The sequence below is a fragment of the Kogia breviceps genome, chromosome 15, assembly GCF_026419965.1.
Source record: "Kogia breviceps isolate mKogBre1 chromosome 15, mKogBre1 haplotype 1, whole genome shotgun sequence".
In the NCBI taxonomy this organism is placed as follows: Eukaryota; Metazoa; Chordata; class Mammalia; order Artiodactyla; family Physeteridae; genus Kogia; species Kogia breviceps.
Window position 1 is genome coordinate 23,972,229 of NC_081324.1, and position 18,686 is coordinate 23,990,914.

The following is an 18,686-nucleotide window of genomic DNA, read 5'->3' on the forward strand; positions in this document are numbered from 1 at the left end:
CTTTTGCCCCTCTCCAATTTTATCTTGCATGGCAGAAATATATCTTAAAAAGTGCAAATCAGGGACTTCCCCAGTGGCACAGTGGTTAAGAACCTGCCAGTGCAGGGGACACGGGTTTGAGCCCTGGTCCAGGAAGATCCCGCATGCCACGGAGCCACTAAGCCCATGTGCCACAACTACTGAGCCTGTGCTCTAGAGCCCGCGAGCCACAACTACTGAGCCCGCATGCCTATAGCCAATGCTCTGCCACAAGAGAAGCCACCACAGTGAGAAGCCCGCGCACCACAAAGGAGAGTAGCCCCTGCTCTCCACAAGAGAAAGCCCGCGCGCAGCAACGAAGACCCAGTGCAGCCAAAAATAAATAAATAAATTTATTTTGAAAAAGTGTAAATCAGATATAGTGGCTCTCCGTTCTATCCCTTCATTAATTTTCCATGATAGGATAAATCTTTTAAAATAGTGCATAGCCTGCATGCGCCTGCCTTACCTTTGACCATGTTTTCACTGTTACAGCAGCTGTAGTGAACTTCTTTCAGATCCGTGATCTCGCCTAGATCTCCCTGCTTTAGGATATTCCTTCTGATTGAAAGTATCACTCCTATGCCCCTTTAAATTTTTAAAAATTAATTAGTTAATTTATTTCTGTGATACATGAAAATGGCAGAAAGTGCAAACAGTACAAAAGATAAAGAGTGGAAAGTGATTGTCTCCTCCATTCATATTTTCCATTTTTTTGTGTGGTCAAATTTATGTCTTTATTTTTAAATGACTCTCAGGTGTATGGTTTATTTTTGAACTTTCTTGTAGTAGTGTTTTTCTTCAAGCCTTTGATCAACTTGGAATTTATTTTAAGAGGTGAGGTAGAAAGTCAGCTATATTTTTTTCTAGTTATTTACCCAGTTAACTTAATATCATTTATTGAATAACTTATCTGGTTTTCTGTTTTAAAGTGTCACCTTTATCTTACACTAGGTTCCTGTCCTATTTGAGTCTATTCTGGTGTTCTGTCTGCTCATGCACTATACCAAACTGTTTCTGATAATGTCGCTTTAGAGTATTTTTTAATAGGTGGCAGAGCTAATCCCATCTTATAACTCTAGTTTTTCAGAATTTCCTGGCTCTTTTTTTTTTAAAAAAATTATTTATTTATTTTTGGCTGCATTGGGTCTTTGCTGCTGCGCACAGGCTTTCTCTGGTTGTGGCGAGCAGGGGCTACTCTTCATTGCGGTGCACGGGCTTCTCATTGCAGTGGCTTCTCTTGTTGCAGAGCACGGGCTTCAGTAGTTGTGGCACATGGGCTCAGTGGTTGTGGCTTGCAGGCTCTAGAGCGCAGGCTCAGTAGTTGTGGCGCACGGGCTTAGTTGCGGCATGTGGGATCTTCCTGGACCAGGGCTCAAACCCGTGTCCCCTGCATTGGCAGGCGTATTCTTAACCGCTGCACCACCAGGGAAGTCCCCCTGACCCCGGCTCTTCTTAAATGTTCAGTTTCCTATATGAACCTTAGAATTAACTTGTCTAGTTTCTAAAAAATCTTACTGATACTTGTGAGGATATAAATTTTTAGGTTAACATATGAACATTTGGTGACTTTACAACCCTAGAGTTTCCTGTCTAAAAAAAATTTTTTTCCATTTTATCGAGTCTATAATTTTTCCTTACTACCGTTTTAAAGATTTCTTCATACACATTTGTACATAACTTTTGATTTATTCTTGAATACTTCATCATTTTTTGGTGTCATTGTAATGGAATCATGGTATTTTTGTAATTGAATCATGGTATTTTGTAATTGAATCATTGTAATTCAATGATTTGTAATTACAAATCATTGTAATTGAATCATGGTATTCAAAAAACTGATTGTTTTTTGAATAGAGGAAGGCTATTAATTTTGAGCCCACTCTTTTTGCCACATTCATATATTATTTGTAATAGATTTTTAATTTACTCATGTCCCCTCTTCCCAGCCCACACTCTTTATTTAGCTAACTTGCATTCTTCCTGAAGATGTCAGCTTAAAGTTCACTTTGCAAGAGCCCTTTCTCACACTCCACATCTCAAGGAGATCCCCATTTTACTTCTCTTGAAGCATTCTGTACTTTTCCTTTAGAGTGCTTATTGCAGTTCGAAGTTTGAAATTATACAGTTGATGGTGGAATTTTGTTACTGTCTAACATCTGTCTTTCCTTCTATCTTGTAAGCTCTATATGGGTAATAATTGTATGTATTTTCTTCCTCATCCCGTCTTCAATGTAGAACACTGTTCCTACATGCAGTAGATAGTAGATACTGCTTGGCTTATTGGTTGATTGATTGGTTAGTTGGTTGAATGAATGATTGGATTGTCCATTTGTGGAAATTTCCCTGTTTCTAATCCTTCAGTGTCTTAGTTTTATTTTGAGTTCCACCACACTTTAAAAATCACCGGTTGCCTCCTTAGGAACTTTGATAGACTTTTGGTATGGTTTTTCAGACATGGTTCTCAAAGACAAATAGTCTAGGCATATCAATCGATGTATTCACTATTTGGTTAATTGACCTTGATTGATTTGGCATTTTCCTCTTTCAAACTTGTTGTTTTTAAGTGGTCTGAAATGTGATACAAGTGAAATTGCTCTAGCAATAATGATAATAAATTCTTACTATTTTACCTTTTTATAATATCGCTTCAAAGTTTTGGAGTAATTTTAACTTTTTACTTTCATGTTGCAATTTGCGGAATTGAGACTTAGATCAAGTACCAAAGCTTGTTATAAAGCTTGTTATAAAGCTGCCAGTGGCTGGGCTGGATCTAGATTTCTAAGTTTTCTGACCCCTAGTATTCCCTCTACCATGGCATCTTCCACATTGCTGTAGTAGTATTACCTGTCTTCCAGGACTGTATTTGTAATAATGCAAAGAGAAAATATCTCACGACACTTTGCTCTACCAAGGCAAATTTTATATGGTTAACTAATGACATGATATTTTGAGACTTTTCCCTCTGTCAGTATATCTTTTTTTCCTTTTAAATAGACTTTTTCTTTAAGAACAGTTTTGGGTTCCCAGCACAATTGAGCAGATTGTACAGAGAATTCCCATATACCCCTGCCTCGCCCCTACACTTAGCCTCCCCCACTATCAGCATTCTGTACCAGGGGTGATACATTTGTTATAATTGATAAGCCTACTTGGACACATCATTATCACCCAGACTCCATAGTTTACATTAGGTTTCACTCATGGTGTTGTACATTCTGTGGGTTTGGATCAGTGTATAATGTCATGTATCCACCATTATGGTATCATACAGAAGAGTTTCACTGCCTTCCTCCTCACTAACTCCTGGCAACCACTGATCTTTTTACTGTCTCCATGGTTTTGCTTCTTCTAGAGTGTCATGCAGTTGAAATCATACATTATGTAGCCTTTTCAGATTGGCTTCTTTCACTCAGTAATATGCATGTAAGTTTCCTCCATGTCTTTTCATGACTTGATAGCTCATTTCTTTTTAGTGCTGAATAACATTCCACTGTCTGGATTTTTATTTATCCTTTTACCTATACTGAAGGACGTCTTAGTGGTTTCCAAGTTTTGGCAGTTATGAAAAAGGCTGGTATGAACACCCATGTGCAGGTTTTTGTGTGGACATAAGTTGTCAGCTCATTTGGGTAAACACCAAGAAGCATGATTGCTGGATTATATGGTAAGAGTATGTTTAGTTTTGTAAGAAAACTAAAACTGTCTTCCAAAGTGGCTGTACCATTTTGCATTCCCATCAGCAATAAGTGAGAATTTCTGTTACTCCACATCCTTGTCAGCATTAGCATGTCAGTATTCTGGATTTTGGCCATTCTCATAGGTATGTAGTGGTATCTCATTTTAATTTGTATTTCCTTCATAACATTTGATGTGGAGCATCTTTTCTTATGCTTATTTGCCATCTGTAAATCTTTGCTGAGGTGTCTGCTTAGGTCTTGTCCATTTATTTTTTAACATCTTTATTGGAGTATAACTGTTTTACAATGGTGTGTTAGTTTCTGCTTTACAACAAAGTGAATCAGTTATACATATACATATGTTCCCATATCTCTTCCCTCTTGCGTCTCCCTCCCTCCCACCCTCCCTATCCCACCCCTCTAGGTGGTCACAAAGCACAGAGGTGATCTCCCTGTGCTATGCGGCAGCTTCCCACTAGCTATCTAATTTACATTTGGTAGTGTATATATGTCCCTGCCACTCTCTCACTTCGTCACAGCTTACCCTTCTCCCTCCCCATATCCTCAGGTCCATGCTCTAGTAGGTCTGTGTTTTATTCCCGTCCTACCACTAATCCCTTCATGACATTTTTTTCTTAGATTCCATATATATGTGTTAGCATACGGTATTTGTTTTTCTCCTTCTGACTTACTTCACTCTGTATGACAGACTCCAGGTCTATCCACCTCATTACAAATAGCTCAGTTTCATTTCTTTTTATGGCTGAGTAATATTCCATTGTATATATGTGCCACATCTTCTTTATCCATTCATCTGTTGATGGGCACTTAGGTTGCTTCCATGTCCTGGCTATCGTAAATAGAGCTGCAATGAACATTTTGGTACATGACTCTTTTTGAATTATGGTTTTCTCAGGGTATATGCCCAGTAGTGGGATTGCTGGGTCATATGGTAGCTCTATTTGTAGTTTTTTAAGGAACCTCCATACTGTTCTCCATAGTGGCTGTATCAATTTACATTCCCACCAGCAGTGCAAGAGTGTTCCCTTTTCTCCACACCCTCTCCAGCATTTATTGTTTCTAGAGTTTTTGATGATGGCCATTCTGACCGGTGTGAGATGATATCTCATTGTAGTTTTGATGTGCATTTCTCTAATGATTAATGATGTTGAGCATTCTTTCATGCGTTTGTTGGCAATCTGTATATCTTCTTTGGAGAAATGTCTATTTAGTTCTTCTGCCCGTTTTTGGATTGGGTTGTTTGTTGTTTTGATATTGAGCTGCATGAGCTGCTTGTAGATTTTGGAGATTAATCCTTTGTCAGTTGCTTCATTTGCAAATATTTTCTCCCATTCTCATTTTTTTTTTTAATCAGGTTGTTTTCTTGTTTTTAATCTTTTTAATATTCTCTTTTACAGTTGTTTTTTCTTGGGCACCATCTAGTGAAAATACACAGAAAGCTTTGAGGTCATTGAGAATGATTTATTTTTTCAAAGGAAAACTCCTCTCTTTCTGTTTTTCTCCTTTTACCCTTGTCTTTCAGTTATACCTGCCGCCACTTGCGGAGATATGTTTATGTGTTGGACAAACTGTATTTTCCCCACTCTCACTGTTCTACGCTTCAACATTGCTTCTCGACCCTCAGTGACAATGGAGAGGAACTCTTGTCTTTAACTTGCTCTCACATTCTCAGATCCTATGCTTCCAGGTTATTAACCTATGCTGTCCATTTACTGCATGCTGCATGCTGTGTATTGACTGATAATTGCATGCTTTAATGGGATACATGTCATTTAAATGATTAAGGAGGAAATTTATATTTGAAGTGATACTAAATAATTCTTTTAAAAAATGGCTGGGATTTTTTTTTAAACAAATGTCTTAAGTACTTTGTTATGTTTCATGAGAGAGAGAAAAGCTTTTAGCCACATAGTTGTCATGTAAACTTGACAGAATTTTTCTCTACTTTGCTTCATTTGGAAATCTTTAGGTGTAACTTATAATAGTTGGGAGGGCTTTGTCTGGTTTATATATGAAATTACATATGAATTTTGAGGTCTCTTTCTTGCTCTGCTCATATAGCTGAGAGCTGGCTGTGAGGCTGCACCCGTGTTTTGATAGAGGCACATTCAGCTGAGCAGGTTTGATTTTATAAGAAGGTAGAAATTATTCATTGGAATTTTGTATTTCTCACTCATTTCATTTACCTACAGAGGGGTCATAAAATCAGCAAGTTGCAACGTGTCATAGATGAATCTAGATTAAACTTAATGGAGATGGGAGCAGTAAGAAAGAGACAAGCCATCAATCTCAAGTATCAGAGAAAATCAACTCCTGTTGTTTAGTAGAGGGGCAGTATGACATTACTGCTTTGTACTTGAAGTTGACATTTCTAATACACATTTTCTATAAGTCAGAGATGACGTACACCAGCACTATACTGTTAGCCAAGTATGGTGTCTGAAGGCAGTATCTTCACTGCCAGTTGATTTAGAGGAAGATGGAAAAAACTCCACGACCACCTTCTAGAAAAGAGCAAGCGTTTAGAATTAAAATAGATCTTTTCAGGTGAAGACTCATAGGAAAGCTTCAGACTACACAGTATATCTAAGTGAAAACACTTTGATTATTAAGAATTGAAGACAGTGTGACAACTAAGGTGACAGATCCTTTTCTGGTAGCAGAAAAATTTTAGACTCTCATAATGATGTTGGTCAGACTCTTACTGAGTCAGTAACGACACTTTCAAGAAATGAAAAAAATCAGATAGAAAAGCAAGTGGAAATAATAGATCAACTCTTATGTGTATAATATAGGAGAATTTATCAAACTAAAGCCACTGACTTTCAACTGGCTTATAAAGTGAGTGAATATCAGGTAAGTGAATACTCTTTGGACCTGGAGACAGAACTTGTCTGGTTTCAAAGAATGGAGAAAGCAGCTACTAATCATTGAACCTCTGAGTTGGTCACCATAATTGACCTTGCCCTTGTTTACTAGTGCACTAGTCAGGGTTCTCCAGAGAAACAGAACCAACAGGGTGTGTGTGTGTGTGTGTGTGTGTGTGTGTGTGTGTGTGTGTGTGGAGAGAGAGAGAGAGAGAGAGAGAGAGAATAGTTGAGATTTATTTTAGGGTGAGTCTGAAATTAGGTGGAAATTCAGGTATTGATGTTTGAGTCTTAAATCCTAAATCCATAGGGCAGGCCAGCAGTCTGGAAACTCAGGCAGGATTTTTATGGTACAGTCTTGAGACAGAATTCCTTCTTCCTCAGGAAACCTCAGTCTTTGCTGTTAAGGCCTTCACCCACATGACAGAGGGTAATCTGCTTTCCTTAAAGTGAACTGATTATAAATGTTAATCGCACACCCAAATACCTTCACAGCCACGTCTAGACAAGTGTTTGACCAAACAGCTGGACACCATAGCCTAGCCAAGTTGGTACATAAAGTTACCACCACACTGCGCTTCTGTTTTTCTGTGTGTCTTCATGTGCATCGTATCCGTCCTACCGGACTGTGAGCCTCCTGGGAGTGGACACTGAATCTTATTCCTTATTATACATCTTATAGCACCTCATGCCTGGTGCATTGTTCATTAATACTAGTTGCAGCAGGTTTTACCACCTGCCGCGTGTGACAATGTTCCACTGTACTCTGGAGTCACACCCCTCACCTCACAGGAACAGACAGGAGACAGAAATACACAGTCGACTGGAAAGAGGAAAGAAAACAGAAGGAAAAGGACGAGGAGGACAAAGTAGGAAGGAACAAAAGTGAAAAGTTGACAGGAGGAAGATGAAGGTACCACGTGGCTAAAGAAAGCAGTGTGTGATTCCCAAGCCCCCTTCAGCTAATTCCTGACAGAGTTCAGTCTACCCTCAGTTTCTGAGTTGCTGTAGCATTTCTTTCCCATTTTCCTTGTCTTCATTCACCACCTTTGCTCAAAGGGCCACCTCAGCCCATCCCTACTCTGGGTCCTTTCTCATCCTCAGGAGGTCGCTCTGTATTCTTAGCAGAGGTTTAAGGCATCAGTCCTCCAAAGAGACTGTTTTTCAATCCAACGCCCTCGTCAGCACTGAAAAGCTTTCAGGACACGTTGGTAAGGAAATGTCCGGCCCAGGTACCTGGGTAAGGAAACATTCTGATGCCAGGAATACTTGAAGCATTTTTGAAATGCTGCCCCCTTGCAAACCTGTCTCCTCTGTGATATCTCCCGTCTTCTCTTATCTTGTAACAGGGCGTTTGCATCAGAGGTGTTGTGTGCTGTCTTTTGGCATCCAGTTTCTGCCTAGCCCTGTCTACTTTTCCTGAAGTGCAGAGGTTAGGGACTTGGGCTCCTCCTCCTCCCCCAGTGGCTTAACATCCGACCCGACCACTTGCAGGCTGAGACAGTGGACAGGAAACGCTTCCATTTGGGACAGACTTCAGAATGTGGGGGGAGTCGCATAAAAGGAGACGTCTGTTCACCTTTGTGGCATGTTCATCTGCAAGTGATGAACATCCTGCATACACAGTGACACGTGGTCAAGTGTGATCTAGTCCCAGCAGTTGAAAGATTTTTCGTTCAACTATGCTGTATGGAAGGATAAACCAAGCCAAATGTCTGAAAGGAGCAATCTCAGACTCAGTTCACAACCTCAAGTAGCTTTTGGTTATGCAGACTGTTTGAAATGTAATTCAACTCCTAGAGAGAAATATAAGCCTATTCCTTAGGAAGGAACTTTACCTTAGTCTAACACGAATCACTGCGATAGAAATTTCAGTCATTCTACTGTAAACTTCTTTCCAGTGTAAGAGTTCTTTTTATAGCATCCCTGAGAGAGGGCTTCTGGGTGCTTCCTACTTCGGGAGGTGGTAGGTTTCTTGCTGTTTCATTGTTGGAAAGGTTGTCATATGTGAAGTCTGCCTTCCAGTAACTTTCATGTATTGGTCTGGCTCTGCTTGAGAGAAACACATACATGTATAAACTTTGCTGCTTATCAGAGGCCTTCAGGTTTTTAAAAACATCTGTCATGACTCCCCTTAAAGTTTTTTCTGTGACTTAAATAGCCTGATTACATTAACCATTACAGAGACAAATGATCTTGAGATTATTCAGCCTTCTTTTTCTCTTTCTGGATAATTATATTTGTCAGCATGTATCACAAAATTTGGTACCCAGAACTGGATGTAATATTCCAGTTGTACTTTATAGTTTTGGCCTTTATAAATGAAAACTATATAAATTATAAACTGAATTATAGTTATAAATTATACTCTGTTAATCTGTCCTAAGACAAACTACACATTTTAAAGCAGGCACACCTTAGCTCATGTAAAATTCCCAGGTCTTTTTCACCTGAACACACATCTCCTTAGACCTGTTGCACATTTAATTTTTCTTTTAACCTAACTGCAGGACTTTACATTTATTCTTAGTTTAATGTATTGATTTTGGCCCATCTTACTCTTGAGTCAAACCTTATGAAGCTATAAGGCTTTCAGACCTGATAGCTTCTCCTGTTTATCCTCACAAGCCTTGAGAGCAACTCTCAGATTACTTACCCAAGAGTTGCCATCTGTAGAAATCAAATTTAGAATTTTGAGTGAGCATTTGAGAATTTTAATTAATTGCTAGTAACTCCAAGTAAACTATATCCTATCAACTCAATGGAATATTTTGCAGCCATTAAAAATATTATAAGGAAAAATGAGTAGAAATATGGAAAACATCTGGTATATAAAGTTATGTACTGCTGTTAATACAACTGTGTAAAATTATATGCACATGGACAAAAACTAGATAATGTATAAAAATAGTTGTGGAACATTAGTAAAATATATATGACATTTCTTTTAAAGATAAGTTTGCTTATTTTGCAAGATTAAGATTGCAAGATTAATTTTTAAAATAATTTTTTTAATTATGCAAATTTAAATTGTAAGTTTCTTCTCTCCCTTTTCTGTGCCCTCTCTCCACTGCCCACATAAAATCTATATCTTTGGCTTTCTTTTTTTTTCCCCCTACCAACATAGTATAGTGTCATTTTATTAATTGACAGAGAACTGCAGTGTGATTTATGGGAATAGATAGGAGTTCCCTGATCTGTGATCACAGAAAATTTCTCCCATGGCTTATGTTAGAATTTTTATTAATTCTTTATTTTTTCTTTTTGAGAATGAGTCTATAATTCTGAGCACAACATTAAGTCATTTCTCTGTCTAACTTTCAAATTTAGGAGTGCTTTTACCCTATTGGGTATGTCTTTTATATTGTGGTTTAAAAAAATCACATCTGGTGCCATTTTATTGCTTTGAAAGGATTACCTCTACAATCTAAATCTAAGATAATATTCTAATGAGTTTCCTCAAGAGAGGTTTTTTTAAATTTAGTAGAACAGTCTTGTCATAGTGTATGCTGTTCACTAAATTTGTAATGAATAAATATTTGAAGCCATAGTCATAATTTTTCATGCATATGATACTGTCTTAATAATTCTATTGTGGCTATGTGCTTTATTGATTTTTGTGCCACTTCTGTGGCATGAATGAAATGTATTATCCCACTTAAACCATTACGGTTTCCTTTCGAGTTGAATATTCACTACTTGATCTTGTCATCAAGCTTATCCCATTTTCTGTAATGTGGTGTTCAGTCTTAAGATTTATTGCCTTAGTACTCAGTGTGCTATATAAATCAAAATAGGACAGGTAAATTCAGATCAGGAAAGTTGGGAGGAATAAACAATAGACAGTGAAATTTTTTTTTAATCACTATTCTAAATTAGTATGTGTTCTGATCTGGAGATTTGGGGGTTTCTTTTTTCTTCTCAAGATGTACAGGAATTAATCATCGCCGTGCATTCTGGAGAAAAGAGGAGGGCAAAGCTTGACAAACCTAGCCACCATCTTTGCTTGCTCTCAGAGCTGAGGTGTAGAGAGCTTTGCCCCACACCCTTCTCTTCGCTTCTGTGACATTATACTCCTGGCTTTCTTCCCACCATTTTGCCATTTGTTTTTAGGTTCTTTTTAAAAATATTAGAATTCCTTAAAGCTTGCTCATGAAGTCTTCCTCCCTTTTCACTGAAACTCTTACCGTAGGCACTTTTGTCTATTTCTATGACTTTCCATGTCATGCAAGTGCCACTACTTCTCAAATGGATAGCGCCAGCTCAAATTCTGAGCTCCAGTCCCATACTGTCAGCCGTCTTCATGCTATAATCACCACTCACACCTCTCACAGGCCCCATCTTTCAGATGAACTCTTAACCTTTCTCCATTAACCTTTTCTTTTTGTCTCCTCCATCTCAGTAAATGCTGTCTCCATCCATCAAGTTACTTATGCCCATCCCATGAAAATCTTCTGCATTTTCATTCCCTCACCCCCTACATCCATCCTGACTCTATTCATTTCATTTCTGTATCCAAAATGTAAGTAGTGTCTGCCTTCTTTCCTCTGTGCCCACTGCCAGCCACTCTAGCTCAAACTGTCTTCTCTTACACCTAGACTGAGAAAACCTATCTGGTTTCTCCTCCTCCAGTCTTATCACCCCCACTCCCACTCCTAATTCCTCACTTAGCAAGCATGTTCAGGTACTCTAAATCCAACTGCTGCTCTTCCTTGCTCGAAACCCTTCAGAGGATTCCCTTTGCCCTTAGGATGATACATCCTCTAGCCACACCAGTTCTTTTATTTTCTAGGATTTGTTGATCCTATTTCCATCTTTAGGGTTTTTACATGCTCTTCCCTGTCTAGAATGTTCTTTCCCCAACTCTGTATTTCTTACACTTGTTACTTCCTCAGATTATCCCTTATCCCCAAATCTATTGTTATACTTAATATTGTACTATGTTTTCTCTCTCAAGTTCTTTCTCTCTCTGTCTCTCTCAGAGTAGACTCTAAGCTCCATGAGGGCAGAAAATATATGCTTTTTTATCCACTAATCCCTAGCACCTAATATCATACTTAAGTGTGCAACAGGTGCTTTGTATTTGATGAGAATGGATGCTTTTAGTTTATTACAATTAACTTTTTTGCAGACTAGCCCAGTCTAATAATGACCACTTCTTCAGCGATTACTTGACCAGAAGCAGTAAGATGACAATACTGTTTTAATGCTACTATATCTTCAAAATGGCATTCAAGGTAGCATCATTAGATAATGAAGTATTCTTGTCATACTTTCTACAGATATGCAGTAAAACTGCCTGCCAAAGGAAGGCTCCTTAATTATTGAATATGTGAAATTGCATTGCTTTTTTTCTCTCAGTTAAATATTTTACAAATTTTCCACTCACTTTTTGGATTTATATGGTAAACCATGACCATCAAAGCAATATCAACATGGTTTGAAAGATGACTCAAAAATACAAAAATATTGTATTTGGTGGCTCTAGCTAAGCAGAAAAAACTCAGAGGAAGCAGTAAGCTTTTTTAACATTAAATTTTGTCTCTTGAAATTTAAACATAATACTACACACCATAATAATATACAGCATTTCAAATAATTTGAAGCTAGAATAGTTCTTACAAGCTTTACCACCCTCCCACCGAAAAGTTGTCCTTTGGCATAAATAAATTGTGGAGGCTAGTAGCTGTCGTAGTAGTAACAGAAGGAAGTTTCAGAAATATAGATAAGAAGTAAAAAATATATATCACTGTGTGTATTAAAAATTCTATTTAACTTCCTTTTTAATTGAAAATTACCTAGTAGAAAAGCAAACATATTCATTATACTATACCTAATTGGAAACGTTTAGGAAAATATTTTCAGTGTGTTACTTATAAGAGTATTGGTAAGATTCATTGAAGATCAACAGTAACATTAAAACCCTTCTCAAAATAAATTGTTGTGCTAGCATGACATGGTGATTGGCACTAAAATGTCGCCAAGTCACATTGTACAATTTATTGTCCAGAGGGAAGAAATGTAGATTAAGTCAGTAAAATATAACAAAAGATACCTATTAACTAAGTAAAAAAAATTTTTAACTGGTAAATTGGATTTAATGAAAATTAAAATTCTCTGCTCTTCCAAGGACACTGGTAAGAATAATGATTGGGAGAAAATACTCAATGTACATATATGTAAAAACACTTCCAAAAGAAGGTATTAAAATGGTTAATTAAAAAAAGGAAAATTATGAGTTACAGATAAGTAAAATTTTAGTCTATGAAGGATATCATGAAGATTTTTCCATATGGAAACAAAATAAGAAAGAAAGGAAACAACAATATGAAATTCATATTTGATCCCCCAAAGTGGTAATAGATCTTTTTTTCCACCAAATGCTCTTGGTATAGATTTCACTGGTAAAGGAGGCACTCAAGTCTTAGTTAATGTACCTGTGATGTGTAGGTGTAACCAGAGTTCCCGAAGATGAACACTCTAAACAACAAAATTAAAACTTCTCATGCCGTTTAGACAATGTGTGGAGGATTTGAAATGGATACAAAATCCCCCAAGTTGGATGCTCTTTCCCTGGGACTGCCATTTGCAGGGAATTTCATGTACATATTCAGACATGCAGACCTGCATAACTGCTTATTATAGAAATATTCTTGGTTACTGAATGTCTAACAGACTTAAATATACAGGGTTTCCCATATATGGAAGAAAAGTGATTTCCACCCATTCTCCATGCCTTGGCACGTCACGATTCCAGCCTTACATTTATTTGACTTGCAGAATTTAAATAGGCAGTGATGTAAATCAGAAGTTAATGTTTCCCTACTGGCAGTAAGTAACTAAATCATCATACTCATGACGAGAAAGGTAAATCCTTTTCAGTTTGGCCACAGAGTGGGAATGACATTTGCTCTCATCCTATCCCTCTAAGTTAGATTGACAACACATTTATTTCCATCTTACAAAAAATGAAGAATTGGAGGAGAATATGGAGAAGTTAAATGGTTTGGCAAAGATCACACAAGCTAGAAGTAGAATCCAAGTCTCTGGAGATCAGAGTTTCATCTTACTGAATGTCACAGCATTATAAAGTGAGAAATGCGTCTCGCTATATACATGTGCTTAATGAATTATTCTCAATAGATAGCCCCCCCAATTAAAAAAAAAATATGTTTTGAGATTTTAAAATTTCAGTTCAATCCTGTTATTTTAAAAAAATTTTAAAATATTTATTTATTTTTGGCTGCATTGGGTCTTCGTTGCTGCGTGCAGGCTTTCTCTAGTTGCGGTGAGCAGAGGTACTCTTCGCTGCAGTGTGCGGGCTTCTCATTGCGGTGGCTTCTCTTGTTGCAGAGCAGGGGCTTCAGTAGTTGTGGCTCGCAGGCTCTATAGCTCAGGCTCAGTAGTTGTGGCGCATGGGCTTAGTTGCTTCTCGGCATGTGGGCTCTTCCCAGACCAGGGCTCAAACCTGCGTCCCCTGATTGCATTGGCAGCTGGATTCTTAACCACTGCACCACCAGGGAAGTCCCTAATCCTGTTATATTTTAAATCTGTTACATTTTAAATCTCCATCTTAAAGATTTGATCTGGAATAGGAATTGAAGAGTTAATACTTTTCTTAGGCATTTTTCCATGTGCATTCTTATATTGATCTTAAATTAGAATTAGATATATTCCAAGAGGTTGCTTGTTTTGCACAACAATTCTACAAACTAGCTGGCTGTAAGAGGCAGTTCATTAAAAATTAATTTTTAAATGAACTTTAGATGTACTGTATGGATTTTCTAAAGGCTGTATATTAAGAGAGTTCATACAAAATATTTTCTTTGCCCAGTAGTGGTGATAATAGCTAATATTTATTGAACTCTCTCACTCTGTAATGGACACTGTTGTAATTATTAACTCTTTATTTATTTATTTATTATTTTATTTATTTTTGGCTGTATTGGGTCTTCGTTGCTGCGCGCAGCCTTTCTCTAGTTGCGGCAAGCGGGGGCTACTCTTCGTTGCAGTACACGGGCTTCTCATTGCGGTGGCTTCTCTTGTTGCAGAGCACGGGCTCTAGGTGCAGGGGCTTCAGTAGTTGTGGCTCGCAGGCTCTAGAGCTCAGGCTCAGTAGTTGTGACACACGGGCTTAGTTGCTCCGCGGCATGTGGGATCTTCCTGGACCAGGGCTCGAACCCATGTCCCCTGCATTGGCAGGCGGATTCTTAACCACTGCGCCACCAGGGAAGTCCCTATTAACTATTTTTATTTTTATCCTCAAAGCAACTCTGTGAGGTAGTTAATATTGTTATCTCCATTTTATAGGTGAGGAAACTGATGCACAGAGGAGTTTAATACCTTGCTAGAAGATGGTAAAGCCAGTATTGAAACTGAAATTATTCTAGCTGTAAAAGCTACACTTGTAACCTTATACTGCCTTCCAAGAAGCCTTTTAATAATAGTATGATTTTATTAAGTAACTTTGCCCTTGAAATTCATTTCAAGATTCAATCATTTCTTAGAGCCCAATACAAATCCAATATTATTTGATGATTATACATTTTAAACTGTTTATGTTTAAATTCTTGAACTTCTATACCCACTCAAAATTTCACTTGGAGATAGTTTATAAAACTGGCTAAAATTCAAAATTGAATTGTGGACTGTAGAAACAGAAGAAACTCAAAACTGTATTTCTTGGTCCTCTAAATTCTGTGGGTAACATTTAGTCTGGTTTCTACTCTCTAAACATGCAGTGTCTCCTGTTTTTCAAAGCTACTAATCCTTATAAAAGTTTCATAATGTTGGATCCCAAATGTCTAAGTTAGGTTTTAATTTTTGCTATAGGTTTGATAATTTTTCCTTCTCAAAGTAAAAAAAGATACAAGCTATTCTCAAAAGGTTTTTAACCAGATTTCACAAAGTAAGCATTTATAGGCATATTTTCAAGATAACCCAAGGTTATGTTTTACATTTTAGTTACCAGTGGGAAAAGAAAAAATAAGTGCAGTTAGCAACTGAATATAATTTCCAATAGTGACTAAAAGTCTTATAGCTTCCATGTTACACCCCTGTTTAGTGACTAACAATTGGGTCGTCCTTCTAACTTTGAATAAACAAGTAAGCAGAAGCTTTCCCGGGGAATTAGAAGTATAGTTACTATCTATATATGTACTTCTCTGTTTTACAGGTAACATTTACATAAACTTAAAAATGTTTGTTATTCTTAAGTTTATTCTTGGTGTATCTCATGTTAATACCAGTAATTCCTTTTCCTACGTGCATTTATTCTCAGGTAGCACATACTAGAAGCCAATAGGAAGCTCAGGTCCCTGTCACGCATGGCAGCAGAAGTTTTACTGTATGGGCTCTACGTCCTGGCGTGCAGTGCCTGTGGCAGCACTGGGAGTCTGGGCAAAGAGCAGTTTGTGTCTTGTTGCGGTGGTTCCACCTTTTAGGGTTTATGTAATGTCTTTCGGTCCTAAACTTCCAAAATCACGTTTGAAGATAGGGATGCAACTACATATAATAACATTTCAGTATCATTTCTATAAAATGTTAGCCAATAAAAGAAAGGTTAACAAATTAATCTAACACCAGTAAATAAATAGCTACAGGTAAATTTATTTCTGAGTGTGCAGTGAAAAAAGTGCATTTGGGGAATATTGTTCATAGTTCAGCTGATTGTACAATAGACTCAAGATTCCTGTTACTGTCCTTAAATGGTCAGGTGGAGAGCGTCACTGTGGTTTAAATAAGGGTCAGACGAGATCGGGCGCGTTCAGGGTGGTATGGCCGTAGACAAGCCTACAGCACCCGGTATTCCCAGGCGGTCTCCCATCCAAGTACTAACCAGGCCCGACCCTGCTTAGCTTCCGAGATCAAAGGGAAGAGATATGGGAACATATGTATATGTATAACTGATTCACTTTGTTGTAAAGGAAAAACTAACACACTATTGTAAAACAGTTATACTCCAATAAAGATGTTTAAAAAAATAATAATAAAAAAATAAAGGTAGAGAAACTGAGAAAAAAAATAAATAAAATAAATAAATAAATAGGGGTCAGTAAGACACAATGGGCAATCATCTGTTCTGTGGGCTTTTTAATTCTTGCTGTTTTCTTGTCTTGCATAACAGTATATTACTGTAGCTGGCAAGATATTGAGGCAGTGTGTTGCGATAGGAAAGGAATGTGATAGGAAAGGAAAGGAAAGAGCTTTGATTTTCATTCCTTTTTTTAATATTCTTTCTCAAGAAGCGCTGCCTTGATTTTTGTGCCTGACACTAAGCAGCAAATGCAAGAGGTATCCAAGCTACCAAATTTTGCATGACTCTTGGTGTGACTATGGTAATGTGGTATTTCCTGTTACCATGGTTTAGAGGTTTTATTTCACTCTCACTGTTCTGTTTTCTAGTCCCTCCCTTCCTCTTGTGAATATAATAATGATAATAGTAACCAGTTTATATAGTGAATCTATATACATTAATTACTTGTGGTTCCACTGAAAGGTGATCCACTTGAGCTAGAATCGTGACTAAACTGAGAGGCATTGGTTGCAAACTTGTAAATGTAACTCACATATATGTCTTTTCTTTAAGTGAGACCAAAGTCAGTTTGGCTTCAATTTGCAATGCCTTTTACAGCCCAAATGGTGGTGGTTTTGTTCTGCTGCCGTGGGAATATTAGCCCAAACAGTAAAATGAACTCTTAAAATTGTTGCTTTGTTAACTAACTCAGCTCTGGTGTATTTGTAGTCTTGGATTTGAATTTGTTGGCACATGGCTTGAATCACTGCTTTTTATGTATTGGGGAATGTACATACTTATATGAGTCAGTGTTCTTTAACTTGAAAAATTAGAAAGAATCAATAAGTCGCCTTTTCAGAAGGTGATGTGGCCTTATTTGTTTACAGCATGTGGAAATTTGACATACCTCCCCATAACCAAAACCACAGAACTCACTTTCCCATCACGTGTATTGTAGCATTCTTTAGCATAATGAAGCTATATGTATTATCATGGTGTTCCTAATCTGGTTCTGGAGGTGCCTTTTCTGATTTCGTGTATTTACAGAAGCTGATTTTACCTCTTACACAATCAAATGACATTTCTTCCGATAACCTATACTTGTATAACTGCAGTAGTTATTTCCTTGCTTATTAATGTTTGTTATTCAAATATTTTTCTGAGGAGAGTTTAGTTTTCATTTTCTTTTTAGATACGTTATATCATTAAAAATATCTTTTTGGTGTTGTCGTTTCAGCTTTGTATTTTAATTCATTGTTGTTTTAGACAAACTATGATGTTCAAAAGTTGCAATATTGCCTAGAACTAATTATCTTCCTCCTTGAATGTAAAATACCACTGAAAAAATAATATGAAAATGAGAGTTATTATACATTAATTCATTAGACTAGTTCACTAAATACCACTAGTCTTTGGCCTAAAAGAGATGGTTTTTCGTGGGACATTTTGTTTTTCTAATTTTTCTCTGTAGCGGATCTCTCTGTCCTTATTGTCAATGTGGACGATCAGAGCTCTGGTGTTCAGAATTGGGCGAGATGTAGGTGGTAGCAGCAGGGTAAGACCAGTGTTCCAGTTCACCAATTTTTTTTCCCATGAGACTTGAGTAATTTGTTTGTTTTTTTTAGAAGATGTTGGGTGTAGGAGTTTATTAAATTATTTTTTATTTATTTTTGCTATGTTGGGTCTTCATTTCTGTGCGAGGGCTTTCTGTAGTTGTGGCAAGCGGGGGCCACTCTTCATCGCGGTGCGCGGGCCTCTCACTGTCGCAGCCTCTCTTGTTGCGGAGCACAGGCTCCAGACGCACAGGCTCAGTAGTTGTGGCTCACGGGCCTAGTTGCTCCGCGGCATGTGGGATCCTCCCAGACCAGGGCTCAAACCCGTGTCCCCTGCATTAGCAGGCAGATTCTCAACCACCGTGCCACCAGGGAAGCCCAAGAGTAATTTTTTTTATTGTGTATTACCAGTGAATGTGGTCTTCTTTTTGACAATCATATTATTATCCACATACCACTTTTTGTCCCTGTATCCTCTAAAAGCAATGGTTCATTTATAATTTTTAGTAAGATCCATCTGGATTGTGCATTC

General features: G+C 37.6%; 1 protein-coding gene across 6 annotated transcripts in view; it reads left to right on the forward strand.

Annotated features, from left to right (window-relative positions):
- DYM (dymeclin) overlaps positions 1-18,686 on the forward strand; it is a 383,872-nt gene that overhangs the window by 211,943 nt on the left and 153,243 nt on the right. For 3 of the 6 annotated variants that reach the window (XM_059039792.2, XM_067015748.1, XM_067015746.1), the window contains exon 14: positions 5,242-5,406. The exons of the other annotated variants lie outside the window; for them this stretch is intronic. In XM_059039792.2, coding sequence (XP_058895775.1) covers positions 5,242-5,406 — 165 coding nt within the window. The remainder of the gene's footprint in view (positions 1-5,241; positions 5,407-18,686) is intronic. 6 annotated transcript variants of the gene reach the window in all.